This window comes from Coregonus lavaretus (genome assembly GCF_964263955.1).
Source record: "Coregonus lavaretus genome assembly, chromosome: 6".
Classification (NCBI taxonomy): Eukaryota; Metazoa; Chordata; class Actinopteri; order Salmoniformes; family Salmonidae; genus Coregonus; species Coregonus lavaretus.
Genome location: NC_139993.1, coordinates 63,317,519 through 63,331,476, shown reverse-complemented (window position 1 = coordinate 63,331,476; position 13,958 = coordinate 63,317,519). Strand labels below are relative to the sequence as shown.

Here is a 13,958-nt window from a genome sequence, read left to right as displayed (position 1 = left end):
CCTATGATAAAAATTACAGACCTCTACATGCTTTGTAAGTAGGAAAACCTGCAAAATCGGCAGTGTATCAAATACTTGTTCTCCCCACTGTATATTTCAACCGTACTGTGATGTTTTACAAAAGTTCTGAACCTTTCTATTCTCATTGCTTCTACAGATTGTGAATTAAAAATAAACATTTTTGCTAAAAGTATTATTATATTATTGATTGATTGACTATGACTTTTCAGATCACCCAGTAATGCTATCTGCAAGGTTAGTTCCAGGTAAATATTGCAATCCTTTAGCCATTCCTGGACCTGATTCCAAAAACAAGCTACAAATGGACAGAACCAAAACAAATGATCTAATGATTCTGTCTCTTCACAGCAAAATCTGCAGAGCTGGGAAGATTGTATCCCCCATATAAATAACATTCTATTGGTAGCAAGAATTTTATATAATAATTTAAATTGAAAGATTCTTAATTTTTGAATCCGGTGTCGTTTTGCGTGTCAGTTCATAAACACTATGCCATGGGATCGGTACGTCAAAGATCTCTTCCCAACTATTTTGCAATCTATATGGGACGGCTGTCAACCCTTTGGTCCTTAAGTGAAACTGATATACTTTTTTATTTATCACAGTTTTCCTTAACCAATTATGTTCTTTAATGCAAGGCCGACAGACAAGTTCCTTACTTTCTCCCCCTTCCACTTTCCTCTTCCACTTTTGCGGTAAGGCTGCAATTATTTGGTTGTAATTTTGGGTAGAGCAGACATTTCCATATGTTTTTGTCAGCTGCATGTGCGACATAACTCCACCAGTCCTACCGATGATATCATTTACGAAGATTATACCTTTTTTAAACATTCTGTCAAAAAAGAAAGGTTTTTTGTCAATTAGTATATTTGAATTTAACCACAATATTTGTTGCATTATTTGTTCTGTCGTTTCTGGAGGATTAAATTGAAATTGCAACCAACTTTCTATGGCTTGTTTTAGAAATAGTGACATTTGGGAGATTATTTCCTTTTCAAATAACTGAAAGTGAGAGGTTGTAATCTGAATAAAGGGAAAAAGGCCTTTCTTGAACATTGGGTGAGACAATCTTACTAATTTGCTTGAGAACCAGTTCGGATTTAAGTATAACTTTTGTATGACTGAAGCTTTTAGTGATAGGTCTAATGCTTTAATATTTAATAATTTCTGTCCTCCGAATTCATATTCATTATATAAATATGCTCTTTTAATTTTGTCTGGCTTGCCGTTCCAAATAAAATTGAATATTTTTTTCTCATATAATTTAAAAAACTGTTCGCTAGGCATAGGCAAGACCATAAGCAAATAGGTAAACTGGGATAATACTAAAGAGTTAATCAGGGTGATTTTTCCACAAATTGACAGGTATTTTCCTTTCCATGGTAGTAAGATCTTATCTATTTTTGCTAACTTTCTATTAAAATTTATTGAAGTGAGATCATTTATTTCCTTTGGGATATGTATTCCGAGTATATCCACATCACCATCAGACCATTTTATTGGTAAACTACATGGTAATGTAAAAATTGTATTTTTTTGTGATCCAATACGTAATATAGTACATTTGTCATAATTTGGTTGTAATCCAGAGAGGTTAGAAAATGTATCTAGATCCTCTATGAGGCTGTGGAGGGATTCTAGTTGTGGATTTAAAAGAAAACATGAATCATCAGAGTACAATGACACCTTTGTTTTTAAGCCCTGTATTTCTAATCCTCTGATATTATTATTGGATCTGATTTTAATAGCTAACATCTCGATGGCCACAATAAATAGATATGCCGATAGTGGACAACCTTGTTTCACTCCTCTTGACAGTTTAAAACTTTCTGAGAAATAGCCATTATTTACTATTTTACACCTAGGGTTACTATACATGATTTTGACCCATTTTATAAGAGATTCTCCAAAATTGAAATGCTCCAGGCATTTATATATAAACCCTAGTCGAACTTTATCAAATGCCTTTTCGAAGTCTGCTATGAATAGCAGGCCTGGTTTCCCATATTTTCCATAGTGTTCTATTGTTTCCAATACTTGCCTTATATTATCTCCAATGTATCTTCCATGTAAAAAACCTGTCTGATTAGAATGAATAATATCCGACAATACCTTTTTAATTCTATGCGCTATACAATTTGCTAGGATTGTTGCATCACAACACTGAAGTGTAAGGGGCCTCCAATTTTGTAAATGGACTGGATCTTTATATTTTCCATTTGTATCCTGTTTCAGTAATAATGAGATCAGACCTTCTTCTTGAGTGTCAGATAATCTACCATTTACATAGGAGTGGTTAAAACATGCTAATAATGGTCCTCTTAGTATATCAAAAAAGGTTTGGTATACCTCGACTGGTATGCCATCCAACCCTGGAGTTTTCCCAGACTTAAAGTCTTTAATTGCATCCAGAAGTTCCTCCTCTGTAATTTCACCTTCACATGAGTCTTTCTGTGTGGCTGTTAATTTGACATTATCAATAGAAAAAAAATCTCTACAATTAGCTTCAGTTAGAGGAGATGGAGGCGACTGAAAAGAAAACATATGCTTAAAGTACTTTGTTTCTTCCTTCAAAATGTCATTTGGTGAATTATGGGTGACTCCGTCAATTGTAACCAGTTTCATTAAGTTCTTTTTGGTAGCATTCCTATGTTGAAGATTAAAAAAGAATTTTGTGCATTTTTCCCCATATTCCATCCAGTTTGCTTTATTTTTATAATATATTACACTTGATCTTTCTTGAATAAGTTTCTCCATTTCTTTTTGTTTTTCCTCTAATTTATTCTGAGCCTCTATGTTACAGTTTTTATTGCCATCTATCTGTTCTGTTAGACTTTCTATTTCCTTTCTTAGTATAAACTCTTTTGACCTAAATGGCTTTTGTTTTCGAGATGAGTACTGAATTGCATGGCCTCTAAAGGCACATTTAAAGGTGTCCCATACAATAAGGGGATTCGCTGTACCTATGTTATGTTGGAAAAAGTCAGTTATAAATTCCTTAGTTCTAATTATAAATAAATTATCATCCAATAGGCTTTGATTAAATTTCCAATATCCTCGCCCACGTTGAAATTCAGTAAGAGTAATGTACAGTGGGGAGAACAAGTATTTGATCCACTGCCGATTTTGCAGGTTTTCCTACTTATAAAGCATGTAGAGGTCTGTAATTTTTACCATAGGTACACTTCAACGGTGAGAGACGGAATCTTCCAGAAAATCACGTTGTATGATTTTTAAGTAATTAATTTGCTTTTTATTGCATGACATAAGTATTTGATACATCAGAAAAGCAGAACTTAATATTTGGTACAGAAACCTTTGTTTGCAATTACGGAGATCATACGTTTCCTGTAGGTCTTGACCAGGTTTGCACACACTGCAGCAGGGATTTTGGCCCACTCCTCCATACAGACCTTCTCCAGATCCTTCAGGTTTCAGGGCTGTCGCTGGGCAATACAGACTTTCAGCTCCCTCCAAAGATTTTCTATTGGGTTCAGGTCTGGAGACTGGCTAGGCCACTGCAGGACCTTGAGATGCTTCTTAAGGAGCCACTCCTTAGTTGCCCTGGCTGTGTGTTTCGGGTCGTTGTCATGTTGGAAGACCCAGCCACGACCCATCTTCAATGCTCTTACTGAGGGAAGGAGGTTGTTGGCCAAGATCTCGCGATACATGGCCCCATCCATCCTCCCCTCAATACGGTGCAGTCGTCCTGTCCCCTTTGCAGAAAAGCATCCCCAAAGAATGATGTTTCCACCTCCATGCTTCACGGTTGGGATGGTGTTCTTAGGGTTGTACTCATCCTTCTTCTTCCTCCAAACACAGCGAGTGGAGTTTAGACCAAAAAGCTCTATTTTTGTCTCATCAGACCACATGACCTTCTCCCATTCCTCCTCTGGATCATCCAGATGGTCATTGGCAAACTTCAGACGTGCCTGGACATGCGCTGGCTTGAGCAGGGGGACCTTGCGTGTGCTGCAGGATTTTAATCCATGACGGCATAGTGTGTTACTAATGGTTTTCTTTGAGACTGTGGTCCCAGCTCTCTTCAGGTCATTGACCAGGTCCTGCCGTTTAGTTCTGGGCTGATCCCTCACCTTCCTCATGATCATTGATGCCCCACGAGGTGAGATCTTGCATGGAGCCCCAGACCAAGGGTGATTGACCATCATCTTGAACTTCTTCCATTTTCTAATAATTGCGCCAACAGTTGTTGCCTTCTCACTAAGCTGCTTGCCTATTGTCCTGTAGCCCATACCAGCCTTGTGCAGGTCTACAATTTTATCCCTGATGTCCTTACACAGCTCTCTGGTCTTGGCCATTGTGGAGAGGTTGGAGTCTGTTTGATTGAGTGTGTGGACAGGTGTCTTTTATACAGGTAACGAGTTCAAACAGGTGCAGTTAATACAGGTAATGAGTGGAGAACAGGAGGGCTTCTTAAAGAAAAACTAACAGGTCTGTGAGATCCGGAATTCTTACTGGTTGGTAGGTGATCAAATACTTATGTCATGCAATAAAATGCAAATTAATTACTTAAAAATCATACAATGTGATTTTCTGGATTTGTGTTTTAGATTCCATCTCTCACAGTTGAATTGTACCTATGATAAAAATTACAGACCTCTACATGCTTTGTAAGTAGGAAACCTGCATATTCAGCAGTGCATCAAATACTTGTTCTCCTCACTGTATATGCCTATTATATGATGGTCCGACCGCATTCTGTCCCATATCAACACTTTTTTTACTTTTGGTGCCAACGAGAATGACATAAGAAAGAAGTCAAGACGACTAGCTTGATTCAGTCTCCGCCATGTAGATCTCACTAGATCAGGATATTTAAGCCTCCATATATCTACTAGTTCTAATGTATCCATGACATTCACAATTTCCTTAAGAGCATGTGGGTGATTGTTTGTGGTGTGATTTCCTTTACGGTCCATTGAGCTATTTAAAACAGTATTATAATCCCCCACCATAGTAATATTGTCTTGAGTTGCTTGCAGGCTTGATAATTGATTATATATATTGTCAAAGAATTGTGGATGATCATTATTTGGTCCGTAAAGGTTAATGAGCCATATCTGTTTATGGTCCAATAACATATTTAAAATAATCCATCTACCTTGTGTATCTATTTGTACAATTTGCACATTCGGATCGAAATTACTATTAATTAATATCATCACCCCTTTTGAATTTCTTTGCCCATGGGAGAAGTATATTCCCCCCCCCCCCCCCCCATTCTTTTTTCCACGCTACTTCATCTCGAATTGTTGAATGAGTTTCCTGTATACAATAGATATTATATTCCTTCTCTTTGAGCCATGTAAATATTGTTCTTCTTTTGTTATTATCAGCTAAGCCATTACAATTATAACTGGCTATACTTATTTCACCATACACCATAATGAGATACAAGTTTCAAGTCTATTTATCATTATATATGTTTGTAAATTTACCAATAAAAAATAGCGTAATGATTGAGTGTCCATATAGCTGTACCGTGATATTTGCATTGCTACGGAGCAACCCTTCAATTGTTCTCCACTAATTCCCCCGCTAAAGCCCCTCCCCATCCCAAGTTATCAGCCTTTGTCAAATGGGTTTCAGTTCTCCACAATGATACAATCATATCAGTTTTTTCTGTTTACCTTAGCTTGGCTGGCTGGCTGGTGGTGATACAGAACTACAGTGTGTCAATAGCATCACCAGGTATCTCTATCAAAAAGGGACAGAAACGGGCACCAAACATAGAAACAAAAGCAGCAAATGCTTTTCTATCAACATCTGCATTTGAAGGACGCATTAGATACTTCCAGATTATCCTTGATTTTAAGGCATGAATGTAAAAAGTGCTTGTATAGAGGAATACCTGACTTCATGCTGCTTGCTACCATGTGTGGGCATCAAATATACAACAAGTTAAATACTGTAGGTTGAGTTTTTATTGACTTTATTAATAATTAATTAATTAAATACTTTTTATTATTATTTTATTGTCCATTGACTTCTAGGTTCTCAGATCAGTTTGGGTAAACCCCCGGCTAAATGTGGAGTATCAATTTAGAAATTGAATACATAGTCTTCTTATCGAAGTATCGGTCAACCTCTTAACTTCCTGGGTGATCGTTACTCCTAATGTAGCCTCCTACGCCCCACCCAAAGGTACAGCTACGTCCCAAATGGCACCCTATTCTTTATATTATAGTGCACTACTTTTGACCAGAGACCATAGTCAAAAGTAGCGCACTATATAGGGAATAGGGTGCCATTTGGGACGCAGCCGATGACTTGGCAGCAGTGGGCAAACACAGAAGGACAGATGTAACAGTCCTCTATGAGGTCAAGCCTGCCAGTATCAGATTCACTTCAAACACAGCGAGTCTGAAGCCCAGTCTCTGTGTTGGCATTGGGGCATTAGAAACACACAGGAGCTGAGAGACTCCGCAGAAGCCAGGGTTTTAAAAAAAATTTAAGAGTTATTTTTACCTACCGAGAGAGAAGAAGGTTGTGATAGCGTTGAACGTTAGCTTTACCACAGAGAGAGAGGCAGGGTCTGAGTTGGTTTCCCACTGACAGAGAAGACAGAGAGCCATCAGCATCATGGCGGCGACCCTGTGCCAGGTGATGGGCTTTATTCTGAGCCTGCTCGGTGTGGCTGGGATTATAGCCGCCACCGGGATGGACCAGTGGGGGACGGAGGACTTGAATGACAACCTTGTGACCTCCGTTTTCTCCTACTCAGGACTCTGGAGATCCTGCGTCCGACAGAGCTCCGGATTCACAGAGTGCCGACCCTACTTCACCATCCTGGGGCTACCAGGTACGTACGCTATGCCAAATATCCTGATAAAAGGTCGACTGAGACCAAAACATTGGTGATTAGATCCATTAAATGGTTGGCATCAAGATCACTGACGTGCTGGAGTTTTCCTCATTTTCAAACGTTCACCATGCCAACCTTACTTCCTGGGGCTACCAGGTACGGCGAACGCCATTGTCCTCACACAGCAGCAGCAGCAGGCTCTACTCTACACAGTAGTGACCAGAGCAACAAGTTGACATGACATGAGCTCTTTGACAGAACATGTAGAAGTAACTTGTTGATTTACTGTGAGAGTTTAAGTTACTCAGTTATTATGGATCCAGTTCAACAGTTAATTGAATGCAACTGACTAAAGTAAGTTGGACAAATTCCCATTTTATGTTACAGAAAGCCAAGAAAGTCAGGAAAAGTAGGACATTAGTTTAGGGTAGGTTAATTTACATAATGTTGGAATAGATGGACATTAGTTTAGGGTAGGTTAATTTACATAATGTTGGAATACATTTTACATTTTACATTTTAGTCATTTAGCAGACGCTCTTATCCAGAGCGACTTACAGGAGCAATTAGGGTTAAGTGCCTTGCTTAAGGGCACATCGACAGATTTTTCACCTAGTCGGCTCGGGGATTAGAACCAGCGACCTTTCGGTTACTGGCACAACGCTCTTACCCACTAAGCTACGTATTTAGACATTTCCCAATCACCACATGACAATATTTACCTATTTCTCAATCATGATTCTGAGTCTATCCCCCCAGAGGTGTGACTTTTACTAATTAATCAATATTGCCATCTATTCATACATTATGTAAGTTAACCTACCCTAAACTAATGTCCATCTATTCCAACATTATGTAAATTAACCTACCCTAAACTAATGTCCATCTATTCCAACATTATGTAAATTAACCTACCCTAAACTAATGTCCATCTATTCCAACATTATGTAAATTAACCTACCCTAAACTAATAGATGGACATTAGTTTAGGGTAGGTTAATTTACATAATGTTGGAATAGATGGACATTAGTTTAGGGTAGGTTAATTTACATAATGTTGGAATAGATGGACATTAGTTTAGGGTAGGTTAATTTACATAATGTTGGAATAGATGGACATTAGTTTAGGGTAGGTTAACTTACATAATGTATGAATAGATGGCAATATTGATTAATTAGTAAAAGTCACACCTCTGGGGGGATAGACTCAGAATCATGATTGAGAAATAGGTAAATATTGTCATGTGGTGATTGGGAAATGTCTAAATACTTTGGATTTTGTTTCCTGAGAACCACATATGAAAAGAAGGTCAGGCGAGGCACACCCTTACTCGTACTGAAAATACAACCGTTGCCCGAAACTGTGACAGCAACTGATAACATTTTTTTGCAAACACCTCATAAGGTTATTTCCCTGTTCAAGAGTACATAGTGATAAGAACCAGAGGATTGACAGCCATTTCATGACTTCATTTACATCATGAAGCCAAGGAGGGGTTTGACATCGAACAAAAAGGGAACCTAAAATGGCCGCCGCAATGGTTCGCTTATCGGCTTTATGCTGGGTGTATTGGGCCAAGTTTTGATATCTACTGCCACAGCTATGTGGGGTTTACAGGACCATTATTTCTTAGTTGTAACATCTCAATCGAGCTTTGTACGTCGAGTACCTCTCAAAGGTGTGGCTCTGTCTAGAAAATATATTACATCTGTTTATATAAGTAGACATTAATAAGTGGTATAAAACATAATTTTTTTTATTTCACTTGACTTTGAAACAAACCATTTTGAGCATTTCTAATCTAGTTTCTTCAGCAGCGTTTGATCTTTAACAGTGCGGGTTAAAGGCAGGAAGTGAGATTATCTTCCTGGGAAACAAAATATAGTTTAGTCAGTGGGTCATTTTAAGGAGTAGAGTTCAAGGCATTGATCAACAAAAGGTAAAGTTTGTTTTTGTCTCACAAAATCTAGTTTTATTGATTCAAACAACTTTAATAGATCAGATCGATCTTTAATTGATGCTAATAACATTTTTTTTTTATCCCCATAAAAATCTGTCTGTTTAAACTAGAGATATTTGTTTTTGCACGGGCAGCATCTTAATCCACCACATCCGCCGATGTAAGCCTTCCGCATCTGCAGTGGAATGTGATAGCCCTGTTCGTCACAAGATATCCAGAAAAATCAGTCTTCTCATGAAAATGTCTGTAGCATCCGAACGGTTTGGCATAACAACTAATGTGACCCCACTATGGAAAGGGGAGACTTTCACGAACACAATGGTGTTTTTCAGCCCCCACAAGTGTCACGGGACTCGTCTGAAGGCAACCCGTTACCGGTAAAAAATAAATAATGGAAGTATGGAAGTAGTTCTGTGCCCTCCCCCCAAAAAATAAGGGGTTAAATATGTGTCCAAAAAAACTACAATATTTTCTGATCTTTCTTACATCTCCTAGATATAGGACAGACACTTCGAAACCTAATTCCTTATGATACATTTTTCTGAATGTCTATTTTGCCATTTATGAATGTGTTATTTCATACGTTTCTATGGGCTATAGCAGTAAAGACCAAATTCAATATTTTATCAATGAATTATATATTTTTTTAATTGATACCTGCAGGGGTCCTAAAATTCAAAACCAAATAGCTAAATGATCCATGGTATGACCTTCTTAAAACAATTCCAAATGTTAGCTTAGTAGAGACCCCCAAAAGGCTTAGACTTTTAGGGGTTAAATAATTTGTCAAGAGCAGGAAGTGAGTATTTTCTTCCGGGCACAAAATATAGTTAAGCGGCCCCTCAAAACAGGAGTACTATACAGTGCCTTGCAAAAATATTTATCCCCCTTGGCATTTTTCCTATTTTGTTGCATTACAACCTGTAATTTTTATTTGGATTTCATGTAATGGACATACACAAAATAGTCCAAATTGGTGAAGTGAAATGAAAAAAAGAACTTATTTCAAAAAATTCTAAAAAATAAATAACGGAAAAGTGGTGCGAACATATGTATTCACCCCCTTTGCTATGAAGCCCCTAAATAAGATCTGGTGCAACAAGTACCTTCAGAAGTCACATAATTAGTTAAATAAAGTCCACCTGTGTGCAATCTAAGTGTCACGTGATCTGTCACATGATCTCAGTATATATACACCTGTTCTGAAAGGCCCCAGAGTCTGCAACACCACTAAGCAAGGGGTACCACCAAGCAAGCGAATACTTTCGCAAGCCACTGTAGGGCCCTAATCAATACAATAAAACAGGAGTACTATAGGGCCCTAATCAATACAACAAAACAGGAGTACTATAGGACCCTAATCAATACAACAAAACAGGAGTACTATAGGACCCTAATCAATACAACAAAACAGGAGTACTATAGGACCCTAATCAACTATAGGGCCCTAATCAATACCACAAAACAGGAGTACTATAGGTCCCTAATCAACTATAGGGCCCTAATCAATACCACAAAACAGGAGTACTATAGGACCCTAATCAATACAACAAAACAGGAGTACTATAGGACTCTAATCAATACAATAAAACAGGAGTGCTATAGGACCCTAATCAATACAACAAAACAGGAGTACTATAGGACCCTAATCAATACAACAAAACAGGAGTACTATAGGGCCCTAATCAATACAACAAAACAGGAGTACTATAGGACCCTAATCAATACCACAAAACAGGAGTACTATAGGACCCTAATCAATACAACTTTTTTTGTCTTTTGAATGTAGATTTTAGAATAAATGTAGTTTTTAGCTTTTTTAAATGTTGTTACTGTCACGACTTCCGCCGAGGCTGCCCCCCCCCCCTCCTGGTTCGGGCAGGCTTCGGTGTTCGTCGTCACCGGAGTACTAGCTACTGCCGATCCCATTCTCATCACTCCACTTGTCATGTCCTGTCAATCACACACACCTGGTGCTCATTCCCCTAATTAGTATGTGTATAAGTGTTCCCTCTGTTCCCCCTGGTCTTTGTGAGTGATCGTTTCATTGTGAGAGCCAGGAGCTCGGTTGAGCTACTCTTCCATTTGTTATTGCCAAGGTGGAATATTTCCCTTGTAATAGTTTCGTTTTGACGCTGGGTGCGTTTTATTTATGTAAACGGAATAAACTCTGGACTTCAGTGTTTCACCTCCTGCGCCTGACTCCTTCATTCACACCTCGTCACAGGAACGTCTGTGATCTACATTAAACACCACAGTACTTTGGTAGATGTACAGAACACTAATAGGAAAGCAGTACTTATAGGATACACAAAATTAACGGGACGCCTAAGTTTAAATTGAAGACTAGTTTATCTGACTGCATGTTTTGGTTTGACCCGTAGCTATCTGACTGTATGTTTTGGTTTGACCCGTAGCTATCTGACTGTATGTTTTGGTTTGACCCGTAGCTATGCTCCAAGCTGTGCGGGCCCTGATGATAGTGGGGATAGTTCTGGGAGCCATCGGCTGTCTGATCGCCATCTTTTCCCTCAAGTGTCTGAAGATGGGGAACATGGAGGACAACATCAAGGCTACCATGACGCTGACCTCTGGGGTCATGTTACTGCTCGGAGGTGAGGTGACGTTGTGGTAATGTTTTGGTAATGTTTTTGGTATTGATTTTCATAACTGGCAAGCAAAATCATTCTGATTCAATTTGGGTTTAAAGAAAAAAAAATTCTGTGATCTGAAAATGACAATGGACAATACAGTCTTCTTCTTCTTTCTAACAAACATGTCAATGTAATTTCCATCCTCCTAGGTGTTTGTGGCATTGCTGGAGTGTCTGTCTTTGCCAACCTAATCGTTACCAGCTTCCGGTTCACCACCTACGCAGATGGTGGATATGGAGGAGGAGGATTAATGGGGGGAGGGTTAGGAGGACTTGGAGGATCTCTCACTCCCAGGTACATTAAAGCCCTCATGCAGTCTTTAAAATGTAGTTTATCATCGCTGTAGTCTAATAAACCAGTGTTGTTGTTTTTTTTATTGACGAACAGTAACTCCAAATATATTTTTGTATCATTTGTGCCATTGAAATGCTCGGTCTAATTGTGTGGGCGTGTCAACACAAATGTAAATATATTTACATACACAGCCCTGATTGGCGGATAGGATCGTCTAGAGCCTACCCCGCTTACCCCTTTTTAAAGTAGGAGGATACATATGCAAATAAAAGATGACAGGTCATTGATCATAATAATCAGATTAGATTGTGATGTTGTTTTTTTTTAACTGCACTGCCCCTTTAACTGCAACATGAGAAGGATTCAGTTTTGCTGCATCCCAAATGGCATCCTATTCCATATATAGTGCACTACTTTTGACCAGAGCCCTATGGGATGAGATATGGAATTTGTTTCTATTAGTGGACATGAACAAGTGGTATAAAACAAATATGTGGGCCCTGGTCAAAAGTAGTACGATATGTAGGGAATAGTGTTCCATTCAGGAGGCAACCTTGGTTTATTAGCTGGTATCAATCAGAAGGTCGTGATGCCAATTTGTCATTTTTTTTTTAAATGTGGCAATGTATCTCTTTGGTTTCTCAGGTACACCTTTGGCTCCGCCCTCTTTGTGGGTTGGATAGGCGGAGCCGTGCTGGTGGTGGGCGGGGTTTTGTTGTGTATGGCCTGTCGGGGGATGGTTCCACCAGAGGAGAAGAGACAAAAGTGAGTCGCATTTTATCCAGCAGAAACGGGCTCATTCCCTCAATAGAAATGACATCATTCTCTTGGAAAAACACACAAGGACTTTCAAATCATGAACACACGCCTCGTACATGATCCATCAATGGCTTTATAAATGTTACTGTGTGACCAAACTTTCAAGTAATTCCAGAATATTCCCATGTTATTCTTAATCGTTTCGTTTTCTTTCTCTCCTCAGTTATGGGATGGCCTACAAGCCTGCCTCCCACCACACTGCCGCGTACAAAGCTCCCACCAGACCCAGAGCGGCCTACGACGATTCTTTCAGAGCCCAGAGTATGGATGGAAGACAATCCAACCAGCAATATGTGTGAAGAACGTAACATTATGTACCAGTTAGGTTAAAGAGGTTCTCTGAAACTAAGCAAAAACTGTTTTAATGTATCGACGCCAATCTCATGTAGCTCTGAGGGGCTTAGAAGATTTCATAGAGTTGCTATAGAGGTTTCATAGAGGATTGATATAGAGCAGGGTTCTTCAATTCCGGTCCTGGAGGGCCGAAACACTTCTGCTTTTTATTTCTACCTGGTAGTTAATTGCACTCACCTGGTGTCCCAGGTCTGAATTAGCCCCTGATTAGAAGGAGAGGATGAAAAACAGAGGTGTTTCGGCCCTCCAGGACCGGAATTGAAGAACCCTGATATAGAGGATTGCTTTTTTTTTAGGTTTGATTAGTTATTTTTGTACTTGGAGCTCCCTTATATTCTGTTTTTGTTATTCTGCATTTAAGGGGACAATATTGTAATTTTCTAATGCATCTGTATTAAAATAACCAAATATCCAGAACTTCATGTTTTTTGTTTTTTTTTATATACTCAAACACAGCTATATATATATATAAGGTTGACGAACAATGCATTTCTTCACACATTGATTTGAGAAATATTTAATTAATTTTTCATTATTTATTCATAATGCAAATAAGAAATATTATGAATATTGGTAATTTCCTTTAAAATGAGAAAATAAAAAATATATAACAGTAGCTATTTCAAAATCATAAAAAAAAAAAAAACATACAGTAAAAACATACAGTACACAATCCCTACAGGGCCTTCAGAAAGTATTTCCACCCCTTGACATTTTAAACATTTTGTTGTGTTACAGCTGGAATTTAAAATGTCTAAACTTATATTTTGTGTCGCTGGCCTACACACAATAACCCATAAAGTCAAAGTCGAATTATGTTTTTAAACGTTTTTACAGATTAATAAAAAAATGAAAAACTCAACTGTCTAAGTATTCAACCCCTTTGTTATGGAAAGCCTAAATAGGTTCAGGAATAAAAATGTGCTTAACAAGTCAGATAATGAGTTGCATGGACTCACTCTGTGTGCAATAATAGTGTTTAACATAATTTTTGAATGACTAACTCATCTCTGTACCCCACACATACAA

At 38.4% G+C, this 13,958-nt stretch overlaps 1 protein-coding gene across 1 annotated transcript; it reads left to right on the top strand.

Moving 5' to 3' along the window:
* Positions 1–6,624: 6,624 nt before the first annotated feature.
* On the top strand, positions 6,625–12,874 carry LOC311130905 (claudin-18-like; the record flags this gene model as incomplete). The annotated part of the gene is made up of 5 exons (XM_084163718.1): positions 6,625–6,844; positions 11,259–11,423; positions 11,612–11,756; positions 12,402–12,521; positions 12,739–12,874. 5 exons carry the CDS (start codon positions 6,625–6,627, stop codon positions 12,872–12,874), a joined length of 786 nt encoding a protein of 261 aa, XP_084019844.1.
* Between the last annotated feature and the right edge of the window lie 1,084 nt (positions 12,875–13,958).